Source organism: Alosa pseudoharengus, unplaced genomic scaffold (assembly GCF_046254945.1).
Source record: "Alosa pseudoharengus isolate Yale_2024_CS ecotype anadromous, Long Island Sound unplaced genomic scaffold, YU_APseudo_1.1 YU_APseudo_1.1_scf_10, whole genome shotgun sequence".
Lineage (NCBI taxonomy): Eukaryota > Metazoa > Chordata > Actinopteri > Clupeiformes > Clupeidae > Alosa > Alosa pseudoharengus.
This window is the reverse complement of record NW_027468565.1, coordinates 24,955,635-24,973,763: the sequence shown is the minus strand read 5'-3', so window position 1 is coordinate 24,973,763 and position 18,129 is coordinate 24,955,635. Positions and strand designations below refer to the sequence as shown.

Sequence of the window (18,129 nt, the reverse complement as noted above, 5' to 3'; positions counted from 1 at the left end):
AGTACATGACATACGTTCCAGCAGATAACAAAAGGAGCAAAGCCTACAGGCAAGCTCTTATCATGGATTTTATTCAGCATTTCTTAAATATTACAGACCATGAACGTTAGCCTGAACCTTTTTAAACAAAATAAACTAACATGATTTCTCTAAATGAAAGATCTGCAATGTCAGATCATATTGCTTGCAAGAAACAGAAAATTGGCTTGGCAATCTTCATAGCCATGTCCATGTAATTTTATGCTCCAGGACACATGAATATACATCACCCTGAATACACTGATCTATATAGGCTACTGGGGAGTTAAAACTCCACAATATCTTGCAGGGAAAAAAATAAAGATTGCTCTCGTATTGGGATTTCCATAAAAACGTTTCTATTTAAAAATGATTCAATATTATTATGTATATTAAATGTGCAAATAAAACCCATTAACTTCAAAGTAACACATCAGCTCTCACACAAACGATAGTGCAGTGAGTAGGCCTACATATTTTTTCCAAAGGCTACAAATGTCTCTATACCTCCACCAATGAGTTTCTCAATGTCAATGCATCTCGCCACTGACTCAGCAATGTAAACAAGTGTTGTTTTTTTAACTAACTGAAACAAAGACCTAAGATGCATAAAACACTGACATTGGAAACACCATGAGTCTTTGCAACATGCATACTGTTTTATCACTACTATAATATGTTTGCTGCCCTTTCAAACATCCGATATTCACTAGTGGCACTGCATGTGCAACAGTGGTGTGGCAGAAGTGTAACAGCTTGCGCTAGTTACATTGCTGCTGGTGTGCGCTACATACAGGACTGTTAGAGTGAAAGCCCAACTCCCCTCATGTTTTAGTGTCTGTGGGGGAGTTGGGGGCGGCGGCTCAGGGGGCGAAGATGAGCTCCATGGTGGCCTTGATGTCTACTTCAGTGGCCCAGGGGGAAGAGGATGGGTGGGTGCTGGCTTGGGGGGCGAAGATGAGCTCTAAGGTGGCCTGGATGTCTACTTCAGTGGCCAAGGGGGAAGAGGATGGGTGGGTGCTAGCTCATGGGGCTCCCCCGGCAAAGATGAGCTCCAGGGCGGCCTGGATGTCTCCCCCGGTGGCCTGCAGCGCTCGCAGGATCAGCTCCTCGTCCCTGATGCCCATGTCCCTCAGCTGCTGCAGCTGGGACTGCCACTGGCTCTGTTCACACAGAGAGCATATGCAGCTAACACTGGCTTTATTCACACAGACAGGACATACAGCTAGCACCGGCTCTACTCACAGACAGGACATGCAGCTAGCACCGGCTCTACTCACACAGACAGGACATACAGCTAGCACTGGCTCTGATTACAGTAACACAGACAGGGCATACAGCTATCACTGGCTCTGATTACAGTAACACAGACAGGGCATACAGCTATCACTGGCTCTGATTACAGTAACACAGACAGGGCATACAGCTAGCACTGGCTCTGATTACAGTAACACAGACAGGGCATACAGCTAGCGCTAGCTCTGATTACAGTAACACAGACAGGGCATGCAGCTAGCACTGGCTCTAATTACAGTAACACAGACAGGGCATACAGCTAGCACTGGCTCTGATTACAGTAACACAGACAGGGCATGTAGCTAGCACTGGCTCTGATTACAGTAACAAAAACAGAGCATGCTAGCAACTAGCACACCTGTCTGCAGCTCATTCCTGCCTTAACAGAATGTGGTCTTTGAAACAACATGAACCACAAACACTGCAGGGATTTGTCTTATTTCCGAAACTATACACTCTCATTGGTAGCACATGCTGTGTAGTACATGCCGTTTTACATATTTTATGTACTGTATCTTCACTCCTGGTGGGATGCACAATGCCCACACCTGATACAGTACCAGTGAGTGTGTCTCACCTGCGGAGTGGGGCTCACCTGCAGAGAGGACATACTGGACACCTGTAGGGCCTGTTGCAGCGCCTGGTTGAAAAGGTCATTGGTAATGGGAGTCCCGGCAGGCACAGGAGATACACCTGAGGAGGGGCCCTGGAGAGAACATGACCAAACCCACTGGGTTACACATTCTCAGCTCTGTTACTGTGGGTAACACAGTCTCAGCTCTGTTACTATGGGTAACACAGTCTCAGATCCTCCACTCCTTTACTATGGGTTACACAGTCTCAGCTTCGTTACTATGGGTTACACAGTCTTAGATCCGTTACTATCTGTAACACAGTCTCAGCTCCGGTACTGTGGGTAACACAGTCACAGAACCTCGCTCCGTTTCCATGGGTAACACAGTCTCAGATTCTCCACTCCTTTACTACGGGTTACACAGTCTTAGCTCCGTTACTATTGGTAACACAGTCTCAGAGCCCCACCTCGTTACTATGGGAAACACTCAGCTCCGTTACTATGGGTAACAGTCTCAGATCCTCCACTCCGTTACTATGGGTAACACAGTCTCAGAGCCTCGCTTCTTTAAGAACTTCAGAACATCTGTTCCTCTACAAGGACCTCAAAAAAGAGCAACAGAACCCGTTCCTTTACTATGGATTAAAAGAAGCTAGGGATCTCCAGTCCTTTTCTAGACTTTAAGATTTCTGTATGAATTTTAACAGAATCAGGAGCTTCACAAGTGCTTTTTGTAATTCCTAAAAAAAATCAACTCAAGTCTCAGAGCCTCCTCTCCCTCACAAGTGCTTTTGTATTTGTCCTACTAAATGACTGGTTGAGCAGTACCTGTACCTGGTTGCTGGTGGTGGGAGTGACTGCGCTGCTGTCAGGGGTGCTGGCGAGGGCCAGGGCGGTGGCCAGCTCGCTCTGGGTGATGGGCCGAGGACCCAGAGCGCCGCTGTAGCCGAGCGTCACTGGACGCATCCCCGCCGAGCCCCCAACGCTAGTGGAGGGACCACCACGACCGCCCTGAAATATAACAGCGTTAATATGTTTCACAAGAACAACGTGAGTATCAAAGGTTGCCATACTTAGGGTGAGATGGAGTTTACTGCAAAAACCTTACTGACTGGAAGTCGTCATCATCGTCAGACAAGCCTTCAAACAGAAATCCCCCTATAAAACAATTCACATTAAAGTATCTGATAAGCCTCAGCAAGTTAATATGGCTTTTCCATCAACAAGCTTTTAAGTTGGTAAAAGGGACCTCACATACAGTATAATTCAATTACATTTGAAAATGTTATGTTAAAGGAGAATTCCGGTGTGATATTGACCTAAAGTGTGTTGAAACATGATACCGAGTGTGAACGTATGTCTCATAGCCCATCTCGGCTTGTCCCCTGCACTCCAAAATGTGGCGCTAGTTAGCCGATGCTACCAACAGCTTTTTCAATTGTGGTGCTTCGGCATCGGGCTAGCTATGCAAATAAATCACTGTTTTACACCATTTACGAGGCTCAATGTATCTCCACACTTCATTGGTAGACTACCGAAGGCCCTGACATTTAAAACGAGACATTGAGAACTTTTAAAAAGCACTGGTAGTTTACTTACAAGACGATTTATACAGACAGTATCTTCACGAAGTTTAGCGTTTGCAGCCATCTTGAATTTAGTCACGATAAGTCGAGCGACGAGTAAGAATGAACAGGTATGATAAGGGATCAGATTCCAAAAATAATTCAGTGGAAATGCATGGATTCCAGTTTCTTCCAGTAGCAGCAACTGGAATCCATGCATTTCCACGGAATTATTTTTGGAATCTGATCCAAAATTTTGGAATCTGATTAAAAGTTCTCAATGTCTCGTTTTAAATGTCAGGGCCTTCGGTAGTCTACCAATGAAGTGTGGAGATACATTGAGCCTCGTAAATGGTGTAAAACAGTGATTTATTTGCATGGCTAGCCCGATGCCGAAGCACCACCATTGAAAAAGCTGTTGGTAGCATCGGCTAACTAGCGCCAGATTTTGGAGTGCAGGGGACAAGCCGAGATGGGCTATGAGACATACGTTCACACTCGGTATCATGTTTCAACACACTTTAGGTCAATATCACACCGTAATTCTCCTTTAACAAAAGTGTCATACAGGCAGTGTGGTCCAGATTTATGGCAAAATAATTTCAGCTAGATCAAGTATAGGGCAGCCGTGGCCTACTGGTTAGCGCTTCAGACTTGTAACCGGAGGGTTGCCGGTTCGAACCCTGACCAGTAGGAATGGCTAAAGTGCCCTTGAGCAAGGCACCTAACCCCTCACTGCTCCCTGAGCGCCGCTCTTGCAGGCAGCTCACTGCGCTGGGATTAGTGTGTGCTTCACCTTACTGTGTGTTCACTGTGTGCTGAGTGTGTTTTACTAATTCACGGATTGGGATAAATGCAGAGACCAAATTTCCCTTACGGCATCAAAAGTATATATACTTATAAAGTATATCCTCAAAGTATGATAGTCTGAGTGAATCTGCAGGAACTCCATCACTCCAGAGGCAGGAGCAGGTTATGAACTAAAAACAAGCTGCAGGAGAGAGCAGGGCATCTAGGACTTTACATTGGCTTTGGATCTCGATTTGATTTTCTTGTGTAATTGTTCATCCATCCTGCTCTGTGGACGGTGGACGGGCCGTGCTGTCAGCAGAACTGTGCCAGCCAGGAAGTTGGGACCAGACCAGCACCAGGCCTGTGCGGCAGCGTTGGCGTTTTATTTATATTAGAGAGCAGTCTGCCAACTGAGCTTGTTCTGCTGGCTGACCGGGCCACAGTGTGATGGGCTACACACAGTCTATTTGAGGTGTCCCACCACACCAATGCCAAAATGCTTCCATGGAATGTAAATGGTATAGAACTGCCATTTATGCACATCTCTGAGATATTTCATGAGAGGCATATTATTATGAAAGGTCTTCAAAAAACAACAGCATTAATACTTCTCCATAACCTCAGAGTATCACTGATGTTTGCAGTGGTCTTTGCACCATAGCTCGTTCCCTGCCAGTGTCCTTAGCTTGCCTGCTCCATGGCATGAGCTCGTCCTGAGCCCTGTGTCCTGAGCGTGCCTACCCCGTGTACATAGCTTGTCTGCCCTGTAGCGTGAGCGTGCCCACCTGGCATGTCTCCGTAGGACCCTGAGGAGAGGTTCCTGGAGGAGGCGGCGCTCTGTGGGGCTGGCACACTGCCCGTCACCGAGTGCAGCACCAGTATGATGGCGTTCACCAGCGCCGGGTGTGCGCTGATAAGCCTGGGCACACACACAACACATACACACACACACACACACACACATTTCAGTACCTCTCTCCCCCTCGCTCTCTAGATCTCTTCCTCTCTCTCCCATTATATTTCATTTAGAGCACACAACACACATTTCAGTAGCTCTCTCTCCCTTTCTCTCACTGTCATTTCTCTCACTGTCTTTTAGAACTCATTATGATGTACAGTATATCAGACCATTTCAGCACTAACCCCTTCTCTAACTGCAGGGCCTTTCAGTTGGGAAATATGTAGGTTGTTCGTACAGACTGCAGAGGTATACAGACCCTATAGTACTGCTGAGCGGGCTGCAACAACATTGCAATAGCTTACTTATGAAGAATGTAAGTGTTTAGACAAAAAATAGAGTTGGATTGACTGCTTTGTAATACTATCTGCAGCTTTTCTGATAGTCCGAAGTAGACTGAGTAAATGTTAAATGAATTCGAGTTGGCCTATTTGTATCTATAGCCTAGAGGTTTTTTTTGCTTATTTGTTTCTTTTGTGTATTTTGTTGTGAAAATTTAAGATCAATGAATTATGAACAAAAATGCAATACATGTACATATTATAACAATATCTAGTCCTTGTGTGATTTAGTATTTTGGTGGTTCTATCACCTGGCCCCTGGACAAATAATAGCCCAATATCACTACAATGTAAACTGTAAGTCCAAAATAATAATCTAGTATCAGCAATATTGTTTTCCAATAGTAATTCAATTTTACTCACACATCAAGCATGTTTGGGTCGGTGAATTGCACAAATAGATCTTTATCTTGCAGGATTCCTGAAAACAAAATATATTTTTATACAAGAGCAATACCAGTCCACAACAATGATAAATTCATGTTACAGGCTAAATTATGTGCAATGATGGAAATGTAGGTTGCATCAAAAGCCCAAATGTATGTCAGACTGCCTTAGCTACATGGTTGATCTGTACTTACCCAAAGCAACTGGGTCACTGCTCAGTCCTGGGGTCGCTACTATGATCTGGTCCAGAGACTCCTTATTATTCAGCATTTTAAACACCTACCGGACACAAGACCTTAAAATACAGATATCTCAAGTACTATTACAAGTAGAGCTTTCTGTTATCTCATATTTAAAAACAACAGTGCTCAGTACCTTTACCTGTTAGTATCTCTCTCTCTCTCTCTCTCTGTGTGTATGTAGGCCCTACTGTGTGTGTGTGTGTTCCTTTACCGAGTCCCGGTAAGCTGTGCTTGTGTGAATGGCTGCTTGCAGAACACGGAATTCCCTGGCTGCCGCTGCTCTGTCGACGGGCTCTAAAAAGGACCAGGAAGAGCACATGTGTCAGGGAGCCCACCAAACAGCAGGGATCTGACATGTGGCCTAGGGGCAGAGGAGAGGAAAGGGGGCCACCAACAGCCACACGTCACCTGGGAGGGGCTCCGACTCTGGCCAAGACTTCTTCAGGATGTGTACTGTAGAGCCAGATTTGATCCCATATGCATCTAATGTCAGGTCATCCTTTAGCTTTCTGCCACAGTACACCAAATCTGCGGGGAAAGCATTCAGTGGATCACATTTCAGCTGAGAAACATAAGATGTGATGATAGCCTATTACTGATGCAGAACAGAGGACAAAACATGATGTAGTCAAGGTTATTATGTGTTCATGTGTTTGTGATGATGTGCCATACTCCTAAAACATAGTTTAATTGCCTTTTGACATGCAGTAGCTTCCCAAAGCAATCACTGTGTGTCACTGTACACATTTACTTGCCAACCTATAAGGTCGGGGTCTGGTACGGCATCAGGTAACTGCGCAGAAACGAGCTGCTTCAGCGTCGCAACGCGATACCCTCCAGGAGGAACGTCCCCGGGCTCGCTCTCGGGAAACTGCAGCACCGACTTGGGGAGGGATGGCTGGTCCACTAGCTTCAGTGAAAGCCGCCATTCTGGAAAGGCCATCATTTTCCCCGGACAGACGAATCTGTAGCAAAGCTAGTGTTAAAACCAACCGGACCCGATGACAGTTAGCCTACCTTGATGCAAGATATCTTGCGCGCTTGCGAGGATGTGGCTTAGCCTACTTGCTGAAATAGCAGTCGGTGCGACGTTCATGTATTAATATAAGTAATATGACACTGAACCTATATCGTTAATATAGCAATTCATTATTACAAACAAGCAAAAACAGCATACGTCAAAATAGTCTAATCCTTTTAAAATTGCCTTCAGGCTGAGTTGTAGACGCGCGCGCACAGTGACGTTGAACTTGCTGCTAGTCAACACGGCACCGGTTTTCTGGGAGTTGTAGTCTCCACTGCTTGCCAGCTATTGGATTCACCACTTCAAGTTTTTATAAATGAATTATTTTCTTATGATGGGTAGGCTGTGAGTAGTCTGTACGATAGACTGTTCTGAATGAGAGAACGAGTGCATGACGAAATGGATTACCGCTTTATCCAGGGCAGATATTTCCAGAACTAGGCTACAACAGGCTTAATATGGGCAATTGTAACTTTTGGCGACAGCGATTATTGTTTTGAGAAAATGCTCTTCACCCGCCTCACACCACATATAAATAGTACGTCCACACACCGTAGATAAATCAAGCATATGGGTACGTATTTGTTCCCACATGCACGAGCTCCGGAGTTTCAGCCCATCCATCTGCTGAGTGGAGGTGCCAAGTCCTAGCCACTTCAGCTCGATTCTCTTCCTGATTTAAAACAGCTTCCATGCTCAGATTATTACAGTGTCATTAACAAGCTTGTAAAACAATGTAGGCCAGAACATGTTTTACATTATAACTTGTGTTTGACACAGTGCCGTTATACATTCAAACAAACAATCAGATAATAGCGTTGCCTACTCCGATTGGTGCTTTAATCAGACTGTTCTGCATACTGTATAACTGCTCTGACAGATAAAGCAGCCAGTATTACAGACCTGTGATAGAAGTGATGCAAGGAGTCTTCACCTGAGCATGTTTGAAGAGTCAGGGCAAGAAACTAATGTAGAGATGATCTTCAAAGGTTTTCACACCTCAGGAAAAAAAGACAAAGCCTACACCAGCAGACTTTATTCTGCACACACGCACACACACACACACACACACACACCTTTGATGTTCGGCTACTCCAGAATGCTAATTGTGTCTTGGCCCACAGATTCAGAAATCTATTCAGCACCACAGCACAGTTTTAAAAAAAATGACAGAAATCAGAAGTGTGGCCTCAGCAGGACATGAAAGTTTTGAGTTCAGAATAATATTTGGTCCAACACCAAGTCTTGCACAGCACCATACCACTGTCTGTGACCAGACGTCAGCATTATGCACGGGTCAGATCCGTGCATTAACCTTATATGTTTAATTTCACAAGCTCATAACAAAGCTTGTCCGGCCACGAGAAATCTCCTCGAGGAACGAGCACACTGATGAAACACTGATGCATGGACAGATCATCAATGATCATCACCCAAGCCACAACAGCGAAGTTGACCCCCAGTAGCATGAAAGCACTCCTATGACAGCGCTCGTGTGGAAGCCTGCTGCTGCTAAGCCTCCAATCACACAGGGCTGAGTGTGTGTGTGTGTGTGTACCGCCATGCTGGGTTGCCCGATGGCTGAGTGCGTGTGTGTGTAGCCCGATGGCAGATGGTTGCTTTGCTGGATATACTTTTCAATGAGCGCCAGTCACCAGTGAGTGTCTCAACGCTCAGAATATAACGCCTTACAGCATACAAGAGCCAGAGGATGCACACACACACACACACAAATACATATGCACGCACTCATGCACACACACATATGCATATACACACACACACACACAATCAAATACATATGCACACTCATGCACATACATCTTCAAAAATATACAAACCCTGACAGGTGCATATACATAAATATACAACCCATGTACATTCTCAGTCAAACACACACACACCACATGCTCACAGACACACATACATAAACATGAAGACATGCACTCACGTACACTCCCACATACGCACACACACACACAACACAGAGGGGGGAAGCCATCCACACACCCCTCAGCCAACACTGGAGCAAAAAGTATATATACTTATACTTAAAAAGAACACAGAGAGAAAAATAAATAAACACTCATGTACACACACAGAGGTACACACACACACACACAGTGATATACTATTCAACAAGCAGTGGAAGGATAAGATATGCTTTTGCACACTTTGCTGCATCATGATTCCTGAGAATATTCTAATTTTCTGAGGGATGCTGGAGCTGAGGAGAGGAGAGTGCATCATTTCAACCACCTGCTGACCAGTCCTCCTCACAGAGATGGGCACTGCTGACCAGTCCCTCTCACAGAGATGGGCACAGAATGACCAGTCCTCCTCACAGAGATGGGCAATGCTGACCAGTCCCCCTCACAGAGATGGGCACTACTGACCAGTCCTCCTCACAGAGATGGGCAATGCTGATCAGTCCCTCTCACAGAGATGGGCACAGAATTAGCAGTCCTCCTCACAGAGATGGGCAATGCTGACCAGTCCTCCTCACAGAGATGGGCAATGCTGATCAGTCCCTCTCACAGAGATGGGCACAGAATTAGCAGTCCTCCTCACAGAGATGGGCAATGCTGACCAGTCCTCCTCACAGAGATGGGCAATGCTGATCAGTCCCTCTCACAGAGATGGGCACAGAATTAGCAGTCCTCCTCACAGAGATGGGCAATGCTGACCAGTCCCCCTCACAGAGATGGGCATTGGGCTCAGTGCAACTGTACTCTTTTCCAGGCTTCTGTCCGGTCATGAGGAGACACATGCGTGTGTGTGTGCGCATGTGTGTGTGTATGCGCGCGTGTGTGTGTGTGTGTATGCGTGTGTATGCGTGTGTGTGTGTGTGTGTGTGTGTGTGTGTGTGCGTGCATAGGCGTGTGCATGTGTGTTTGTGGGCTGTGTGTGTGCGTCTGTGTGTGTGTGCGTAGGCGTGTGCATGTGTGTGTGTGGGCTGTGTGTGTGCGTGTGTGTGTGCCCCACATTAGATTGAGTAGCTCAGAGTGGGGGAATTTGCAATGCAGCTCATATAGTGCTGTCTGATGAATGAGTGGGCTGAAGAATGGAGTTTCTAATTTGATCAATTAGCGCTAATTTGATCTAAGCGCTCATCTACAGGGTGTGTGTGTGTGTGTGTGTGTGTGTGTGTGTGTGTGTGTGTGTATGTGTGTGTGAAAGAGACACCATAGACAGTCTGTGTGTGTGTGTGTGTGTATGTGTGTGTGTGTGTGTGTGTGTGTGTGTGTGTGTGTGTGTGTGTGTGTGTGACTGAGACACCATAGAGTCAGACAGTCTGTGTGTGTATGTACCCCTGAGAAACAGGTACATGTGGGCAGGGCAGAAGGTGTGTGCAGTGGAGGACACCAGACGGTGATGGTAGGTTGGGTTTAGTGTGCAGTGGAGGACACCAGACAGTGATGGTAGGTTGGGTTTAGTGTGCAGTGGAGGACACCAGACGGTGATGGTAGGTTGGGTTTAGTGTGCAGTGGAGGACACCAGACGGTGATGGTAGGTTGGGTTTAGTGTGAAGTGGAGGACTCCAGACGGTGATGGTAGGTTGGGTTTAGTGTGCAGTGGAGGACACCAGACGGTGATGGTAGGTTGGGTTTAGTGTGCAGTGGAGGACACCAGACAGTGACAGTAGGTTGGGTTTAGTGTGAAGTGGAGGACACAGGGTGATGGTAGGTTGGGTTGTAGTGAGATATTACCTGTTACGGTCCAGGACTGTGGTCCAGCTGCACTTACAGTGATCAAGATGGTCGGCTCACAGAAATATGACAAAAACATTCAACTGATTTCATCTGGGGGCCTTCAGACATATTATTCCTGTTTTGTCACTCGTTTGCTTCACTTTGCCAGCCAGGTATAAGTGTTCAGAAGCCCTCGTGGCTGAGCTTGTCTCTGGAGGCCAACTCTTCAGGGTTTAATGTCTTATTTGGCTGATAAACAGCCACCTCCTGACTTGGTGGCTGCCTCGACTTCTCTCTGGGCAGACCAGGTCCTTCTGCAGCAACTGACCTGTCTGTCTTCACACCTCTATCTTCCTTATCACTCCACCTCCCTCTCCTTCCTCACTCTCTCTCCATCATTCTTTTTATATACTTCTCTCTCCTCTTCATCAGTAATTCTTCTCATCCCCCTCTCTCTCCTTCCATCACCCCTCCTCCACGCTTGTCTCCTTTCACACGTTCCCCCTCTCTCTCCATCCTCTCCCTCTTTCCTTTCTATCCCTTCTTCATAACTCCCTCTCTCCTTCATAACTCTTCCTCATCTTTCTCCTTCTGCTGTGACTCCGTTCTCTCTATCCTTCCCTTTTCCTCTCTCTCCTTATCCCCCTCTCCTCCCACATGATCTCGATCCATCACTCTGCTGGTGCACTCCTGAAGTCCTGATCCTTTCACTGCTTTAGTTAGCACCAAATTTAGAAATGTTCATTATGTTCACCAGTTATGAAGTGTTCATTAATACCAGATTATTAAGTGTTTATTATCATCAGATTATGAAGTGTTCATTGTCAACAGATTAAGAATCGATCTGAGGAGTATGAATTGTCTCCTTCTCAGGTTATTTAACAGTGTATTTGGTTGTCAAGAGGAGCTCCTCACTTTATCACAACCCCCCCCCCCCCCCCAACACACACACCCTGATGCTATAGCGTTCTCTTTCCGCTGTAGCGAGCGGTAATGACCCTGCTAATGAGACACTAAAAGGAGATGGGGGCGGCCGTTGTGTCCTGGGCTAATGCGCTGGCCCTGACAGGCAAGCAGGAGGGCAGTCATCAGCCTTTTATCGTGAGACTGACCGTCTCTGTCTGCAGCGCTCACACTGGGATTCGGAAGGGTGTGTGTGTGAGACACAGGAGTGTGTGTGAGTGTGTCTGAAAGAGAGGAGAGATTGTGTGTGTGGCAGAGAAGAGTATATGACAGAGGGGAGTGTGTGCGTGAGAGGCAAGAGTGTTGTGTGTCTGGCTGGGGAGTGTGTGTGGGAGAGGAGAGTGTGTGACAGAGAAGAGTGTGTGAAAGAGGTGTGTATGTGTGTGTGGGGCATAAGAGAGTGTGTGTGTGATAGAGAGTAGAGAATGTTCGAGAGAGGAGAGTGTGTGTGTGAGGCAGAAGAGAATGTGTGGAAGAGGTGTGTGTGTGTGTCAGAGGTCTTAATTAAATGACTCGGTCTACACTGACTGCCAGAGTGCAGAGTCCTCGCAGTGACAGAGGCGTTCGACTTCAAATGCTCCAGCCGTAGTCAAATTAAAATGATCAACTTCCTTTCTCCGGAGGTTCAAACATCCTACTATCCTCTGTGAATGTTGGATAGCGGACCACAGCAGAGTGAAGTAATGCAACTAATAAGCTGAACTGTGCTCACATGAGCAACTCACAAATGAGCTCATGTAATTTCAAATATTCATCGGATTTATTTCAAATATTCATTATATTTATTTCATAAATATTATTTTGAACATTCATTGCATTCATTTCAAAATGTCACAGCTCTCATTTGACACACTGTTACATTGACGGGGGAGGGACAGGTCGTATTTGAACAAAAACACAAGGACCATGAGATATGCTGGATCGGGTCGGAGCACAAAATGTAGGAAGACATAATTTGACTGATCATTTTAATGTGGTCACCGTGATTCTCATGCATTTTCAATGGGAATATCAGTGGATGGCACTGGGAGAACTCCACACAGAGGGAGTAATTTATAAAGGAGCAGCAGAAGTTGGGACTGAAGTCATCTCCAGCCAGTGCAGAGAGTGGAGTAGCCATCAGTAGCCATTAGTAGCCATCAGTAATCCTCAGTAACCCTCAGTAGCCCTCAGTAATCTTCAGTAACCCTCAGTAGCCATTAGTAGTCATTAGTAGCCATCAGTAATCCTCAGTAACCCTCAGTAGCCATTAGTAGCCATCAGTAATCCTCAGTAACCCTCAGTAGCTATTAGTAGCCATCAATAATCCTCAGTAATCCTCAGTAGCCCTCAGTAATCCTCAGTAGCCCTCAGTAACCCTCAGTAGCCATCAGTAATCCTCAGTAACCCTCAGTAGCCATTAGTAGCCATCAGTAATCCTCAGTAACCCTCAGTAGCCATTAGTAGCCATCAGTAATCCTCAGTAACCCTCAGTAGCCATTAGTAGCCATCAGTAATCCTCAGTAATCCTCAGTAGCCATAGAGTGAGAGCGGGAAGCGTGCTGGGACATGATGAAAAGGTCAAAGGTCATGGAGATGAGAGAGTCGTCAGTTTAATGGGTGTGGAGCAGCGACAGCTCAAACAGTGTGTTCAGCTTTAGCGTGTTGATACAGAGGGGGCATACAGCCAAACACACAGCTGGGCATTTTTACTAGTTTTTGTGTGTGCATGTGCTAGAGAGAGAGAGAGAGAGAGAGAGAGTAGAGTAGAGTAGAATAGAGAGTACGTGTGTGTGTGTGTGTGTGTGTGTGTGTGTGTGTGTGTGTAAAAGACAAATTCAAGCTCAGCCACCTGCTTCTGTTGCCCACAGCATGCTGTGTGATAAGAGATTTGCATTTACATTTTTTATCCCATTTGAGCTTCAGTGTTTGCCAGGCATTTCAAGTGCAAGCTGTGCAACAATTACACCACAACAATGCCATTCTTTTTAGTCTGGAACGTTCTACCTTAGGGGTCCAAATGAAAGTGCAGCGGCCGGCAAGCTTGCAAAGTTGCTGATCTTCCAAGAGCATTTTCAGACCCAGAATGCATTTCACTGTTGCCATGCCTCATTATCATACGTAACAAAATAAGGGAAGTTGCACTTCAGTAGTGAGACAAATGACACATTTTGACTCCTATGAAAACATGAAATAGTCACTGCACTCCTGTAGACACACTGCAGATGACCAGTGCCTCATGCCCCGTCCGAGCCCCATCCGAGCCGTTAGTTCCTCTGTTTGGGAGAGACATAGGGCCATGCAGTCTGGGTGCTCTTGTCCGAGACGGTCTGCGTGGAACAACTGCGCTGCGTCCTCCTCCTCTGACTTGGGGTCAGCGTCGCCAACGGTAACGGGCGGGGAGGGGGAGTGGAGGAGAACACGGAGTCGCTGGAGGACAGTCTGGAGGAGCGTAGTCCACTGCTCCGGCCCTCCACCTCCTCTTCGTCATCATCATCATCATCATCATCACAGCACAGGGCGTGGAGCTCCCGATCACTGAGGCGCCTGCTGTCCCTGAACACCGACACCCACGAACCGATCGGGCTGCTGAAGGAACCCCTGGGGCTGTTTGGACAGGACCCCCTGGGGCTGTTTGAACAGGAACGTCTGGGGCTGTTTGGGGTGAGACAGGAAGCTCTCGGACTGTTTGGGGTGAGACAGGAACTCTTTGGACTGTTAGAGGTGAGACAGGAACTCTTTGGACTGTTAGGGAAGAGGCAGGAACTCTTCGGGCTGTTTGGGGTGAAGCAGGAACTCTTTGGACTGTATGAAGGGAAATAGTTCCTTTCATTCACTTGAGCAGCTCCAGTGGGGACTGGCTGAGGCTGGCTCCACCTAAGTTCTGTTCTGGAACTAAGGAGGGGGTTCTCCGTTCTGGAACTGAGGAGAGGGTTCTCTGTTCTGGAACTAAGGAGGGGGTTCTCTGACACAGTCCCCAAGCTGCAGGAGTCAGACAGCGTGTCCTGGGAGAGGTGCCTCTGGAGTGTGTGTGCGTGAGAGTGTGTGTGGGTGTGTGTGTCTGAAGGCCCTCTCTCACTGCTGCAGGAGCTGCTGGCAGCAATGGACTGGTCCGTGTCAGCATCCAGGGGCATGTCGCCGGTCAGCTTGTCGATCTGACCCACCACCTGTGCAGTGGACGACAGACACACAGACACGAATTAATCACACACACTAAAACTGGCCAAACCAAGCACTCCACTCTACTCTATTTCTACTCTACTCTACTCTACTCTACTCTACTCATCTCTATTCTACTCTACTCTACTCATCTCTACTCTATTCTACTCTACTCTATTCTAGTCTACTCATCTGTACTCTATTCTCATCTCTACTCTACTCTACTCTACTCTACTCTATTCTACTCTACTCAATTCTACTCTACTCTACTCTACTCTACTCTACTCTACTCTACTCTACTCTACTCTAACACACTGACTAGACTAGCTGACCACTTCAGTCCAAACCACCTCCAGTATGTCCCAGGGGCCGAGCTCCAAGTAGAATAGAACTCTTTGATCAGAGATGCCGAACTAGAGCTGGAGAGGGAGGGGATGCACGGACAGATTATATCACACACTCTATTGGTCTCACTCTGGCTAATATTTCAAAGCTGACCAGAGTTAACACAGACGGTCATTCACTGGCTCAGATACCCATCTGCTATCCACTGCCATCCACCTACTTGTCTGGCAAACACACACGCACCATAACAGCACACACACACACACACACACACACACACATACACACACAAACAGACAACATACAAACACACATATACACACACACACACACACACACAGACAACATACAAACACACATCACACAAATACACACACTGTACAATTTTGACAAGAGAAATATCCATCACACAAATATCACACACTGTAATGGTAAAAGCACCAGTGGAGCAGGGATGTGTGTGTGAGTGTGAGTGTGTGTGTACCCTCCTCCCCCTCTGATTCTGAACAGATTCTGAGCAGAGTGTGTATGTGAGTGTGTGTGTGTGTGTGTGTGTGTGTGTTTGTGTGTGGTGAGGGTTCATGTTTTATGTACTCCCTGACAGCCACAAGTTTCCTGATCAGAGAGATGGCTAGAGGCTCACACACACACACACACACACACACATAATTATTCATACTCTTGGCAAATATTGATTTAATGTTGATTTTCTCTTTTCTTTCTCTTAATTTTGTTCTACCTGAAAATGACACTGCCACATGTCAAAAGGTTTCAAGACAATACGGTAGAAACATGGAATCGAAAAAAGTGTTGTGTTGATATTGTTCTCTGTTAACCATTTACAGTACACCTGGATTGTTTTGCATCAGTGTTGTAGTACTCAAGTCCGAGCCATGAGCTAAATTTAGAGACTCGTGACTTGACTTGGACTTGAGCACTGAATGACTCGAACTTGGACTCGGACTCGTACATTCAGACCAAGCAGACTCGGAAATTGAGACAAGGACTCAACTTTTTTTGTAATGTCATTAGGCTACAATTGTAATAAGTCATTAGAATATTATTTGGTATAGGATTTTAATATCTAAATTATTTTTAGTATTAATATTAGTGCAATGGAGTGTTGCAGCTTCATGTCATACATCACACATCATGCCATGTTCCTACAATAACGGACGTTAACTTTAATGACGCCAAATGCCTGGAGACATGAATGCCCCGAAGGTTGTCAGTTTTGCATTTAATAGTGACTTAGAGTAGTGAATAGAGTAGTGAACTCGACCCGGAGTTGACTTGGAATTTTTTTTAATGACTTGGACTTGACTCGGACTTGAATACTGGAGACTCGAACCTGGACTCGGACTCGAGGCATAGTGACTTGACTACAACACTGTTTTGCATTCTGTGACTTTCAGTCTAAAGGCTATTTTTCCAGTCATATATTTCTTCATTGAAGATTTCTTTAAAATAGTGTTAAAATATCGTCTCGTCTCGTTCTTGTGAACCCAATATCGTCTATCGTCTCGTCTCGTGGGCTGAGTGTATCGTCACACCCCTACAGTCAACACACCATCCCACAAACGACATCTACAAAAACACACACCATCCCACAAACAACATCTACAAAAACACACACCGTCTTTCTAACAAACCAAACTGTGCTCATAAGCCATCTGATGTGATGTGGCACAGGGCTCGTAGAAACATAAAAAACGAGCCAACAAAGAATACACACACACACACACACACACACACACACACACACACACACACACACACACACTGCAAAAAAAAAAATCTAACCAAGTGTTATTAATCTTATATTAAGATCAGAAAATCTATTTGGTATTGTTTTTAGTATGAAGAGACTTACTTAGTGTTCTCTCAAAAGATCATTTTGACTTAATTTAAGAAAACTTTGACAAATTATTTTATGAGAAAGCGCTAGGTAAGTCTCTTTATACTGAAAACAATACCAATCTGAATCTTGAATTAATAACACTTCATTAGATTTTATTAGATACGTTTTTGCAGTGCATGGATAAAACACATTAACCAAAGCCTTTTATCTTACCACTAGGAGTACTCCTAAATCGCACTAAAAGATTTTAGCTAGGAGTTTTCTCTTAAAAGTTATTCACAAAGCCTTTCAGACTTACTCTTTATTATTTTTAGGAGTTGCTCTTAAATTCGCCAGTTAGAAGCTACTTTTAGCCTTAAAATTCTTTGTGAATACGGCCCCTGAACTACACACACGCATGGATAAAACACATTAACCTGAACTACACACACACTGATAAAACGCTTAACTCAACTCTGCTGAGGTAGCACAACTGTTTGGACACAGTGCTGCCAAAGTTAATGTTGAAAACCTACAACGTTCAACTTACAGTAATATCCAACTCCTAGCTGACTGATCATGACGCAGGATTCACAGGCTGCAATATCAATACATTGGGGCTCAGCAGGGGGACTGAGAAACAGAGAACCAGAGACCACACACACACACACACACACACACACAGGTATTACCTCCTGAAGTTCTCGCGCCACGTCCTTGAGCTCGGCGAGCACGTACTCCAGCTGTTCCATCACTTCCCTCATGTGGCTTCTGATGCGTTGCCTGCGTCCGCCGCTGCGCTCACTCACACGCGCGCACACACACGCGCGCTCACGCTCACACGGCCCCGGGGCCCCGGGCGGGTGCCCGATGCAGGACATCCTCTTCGGGTCGGCGCCAGACCGTCACAGGACCGCAGAGCTGGGGGTCCATGTCTGAGGCCCCCAAGACACA

General features: G+C 46.0%; 2 protein-coding genes across 3 annotated transcripts; both read right to left on the bottom strand.

The window, feature by feature from the left end:
* Window positions 1-51: 51 nt before the first annotated feature.
* ubl7a (ubiquitin-like 7a (bone marrow stromal cell-derived)) lies at window positions 52-7,420 on the bottom strand. Of its 2 annotated transcripts, XM_076268762.1 has the most exons (11): window positions 7,351-7,420; window positions 6,933-7,138; window positions 6,582-6,701; window positions 6,385-6,467; window positions 6,126-6,210; window positions 5,908-5,965; window positions 5,031-5,164; window positions 2,997-3,046; window positions 2,723-2,899; window positions 1,910-2,020; window positions 52-1,181 (listed from the first exon to the last, which is right to left on the bottom strand). In XM_076268762.1, exons 2-11 carry the CDS (start codon window positions 7,117-7,119, stop codon window positions 1,044-1,046), a joined length of 1,143 nt encoding a protein of 380 aa, XP_076124877.1. In that variant the 5' UTR covers window positions 7,120-7,138; window positions 7,351-7,420; the 3' UTR covers window positions 52-1,043. The 2 variants fall into 2 exon arrangements, with proteins under 2 accessions (XP_076124877.1, XP_076124868.1); XM_076268753.1 differs by having other exon boundaries at window positions 6,933-7,367.
* Window positions 7,421-14,098: 6,678 nt separating this feature from the next.
* On the bottom strand, window positions 14,099-18,056 carry LOC143138360 (uncharacterized). Its single transcript, XM_076298854.1, has 3 exons — window positions 17,868-18,056; window positions 14,901-14,998; window positions 14,099-14,462 (listed from the first exon to the last, which is right to left on the bottom strand). The coding sequence occupies exons 1-3, from the start codon at window positions 18,054-18,056 to the stop codon at window positions 14,099-14,101; spliced, it is 651 nt and encodes a 216-aa protein (XP_076154969.1).
* Window positions 18,057-18,129: the final 73 nt, after the last annotated feature.

What these genes read in the sequence shown, in the direction of transcription:
- ubl7a (XM_076268762.1), bottom strand. Translation starts at nt 7,119, where the DNA reads ATGATGGCCTTTCCAGAATGGCGGCTTTCACTGAAGCTAGTGGACCAG. An exon ending in GACCCAAACATGCTTGATGT is followed by an intron (nt 5,165 to 5,907) that starts GTGAGTAAAATT and finishes GTGTGTGCCCAG; the next exon opens with GCTTATCAGCGCACACCCGG. An exon ending in CTCCCACCACCAGCAACCAG is followed by an intron (nt 2,021 to 2,722) that starts GTACAGGTACTG and finishes TGTTCTCTCCAG; the next exon opens with GGCCCCTCCTCAGGTGTATC.
- LOC143138360 (XM_076298854.1), bottom strand. Translation starts at nt 18,056, where the DNA reads ATGTCCTGCATCGGGCACCCGCCCGGGGCCCCGGGGCCGTGTGAGCGT. An exon ending in TGGCGCGAGAACTTCAGGAG is followed by an intron (nt 14,999 to 17,867) that starts GTAATACCTGTG and finishes TCCACTGCACAG; the next exon opens with GTGGTGGGTCAGATCGACAA. An exon ending in TCCTGCAGCAGTGAGAGAGG is followed by an intron (nt 14,463 to 14,900) that starts GCCTTCAGACAC and finishes CTGTTCAAACAG; the next exon opens with CCCCAGGGGGTCCTGTCCAA.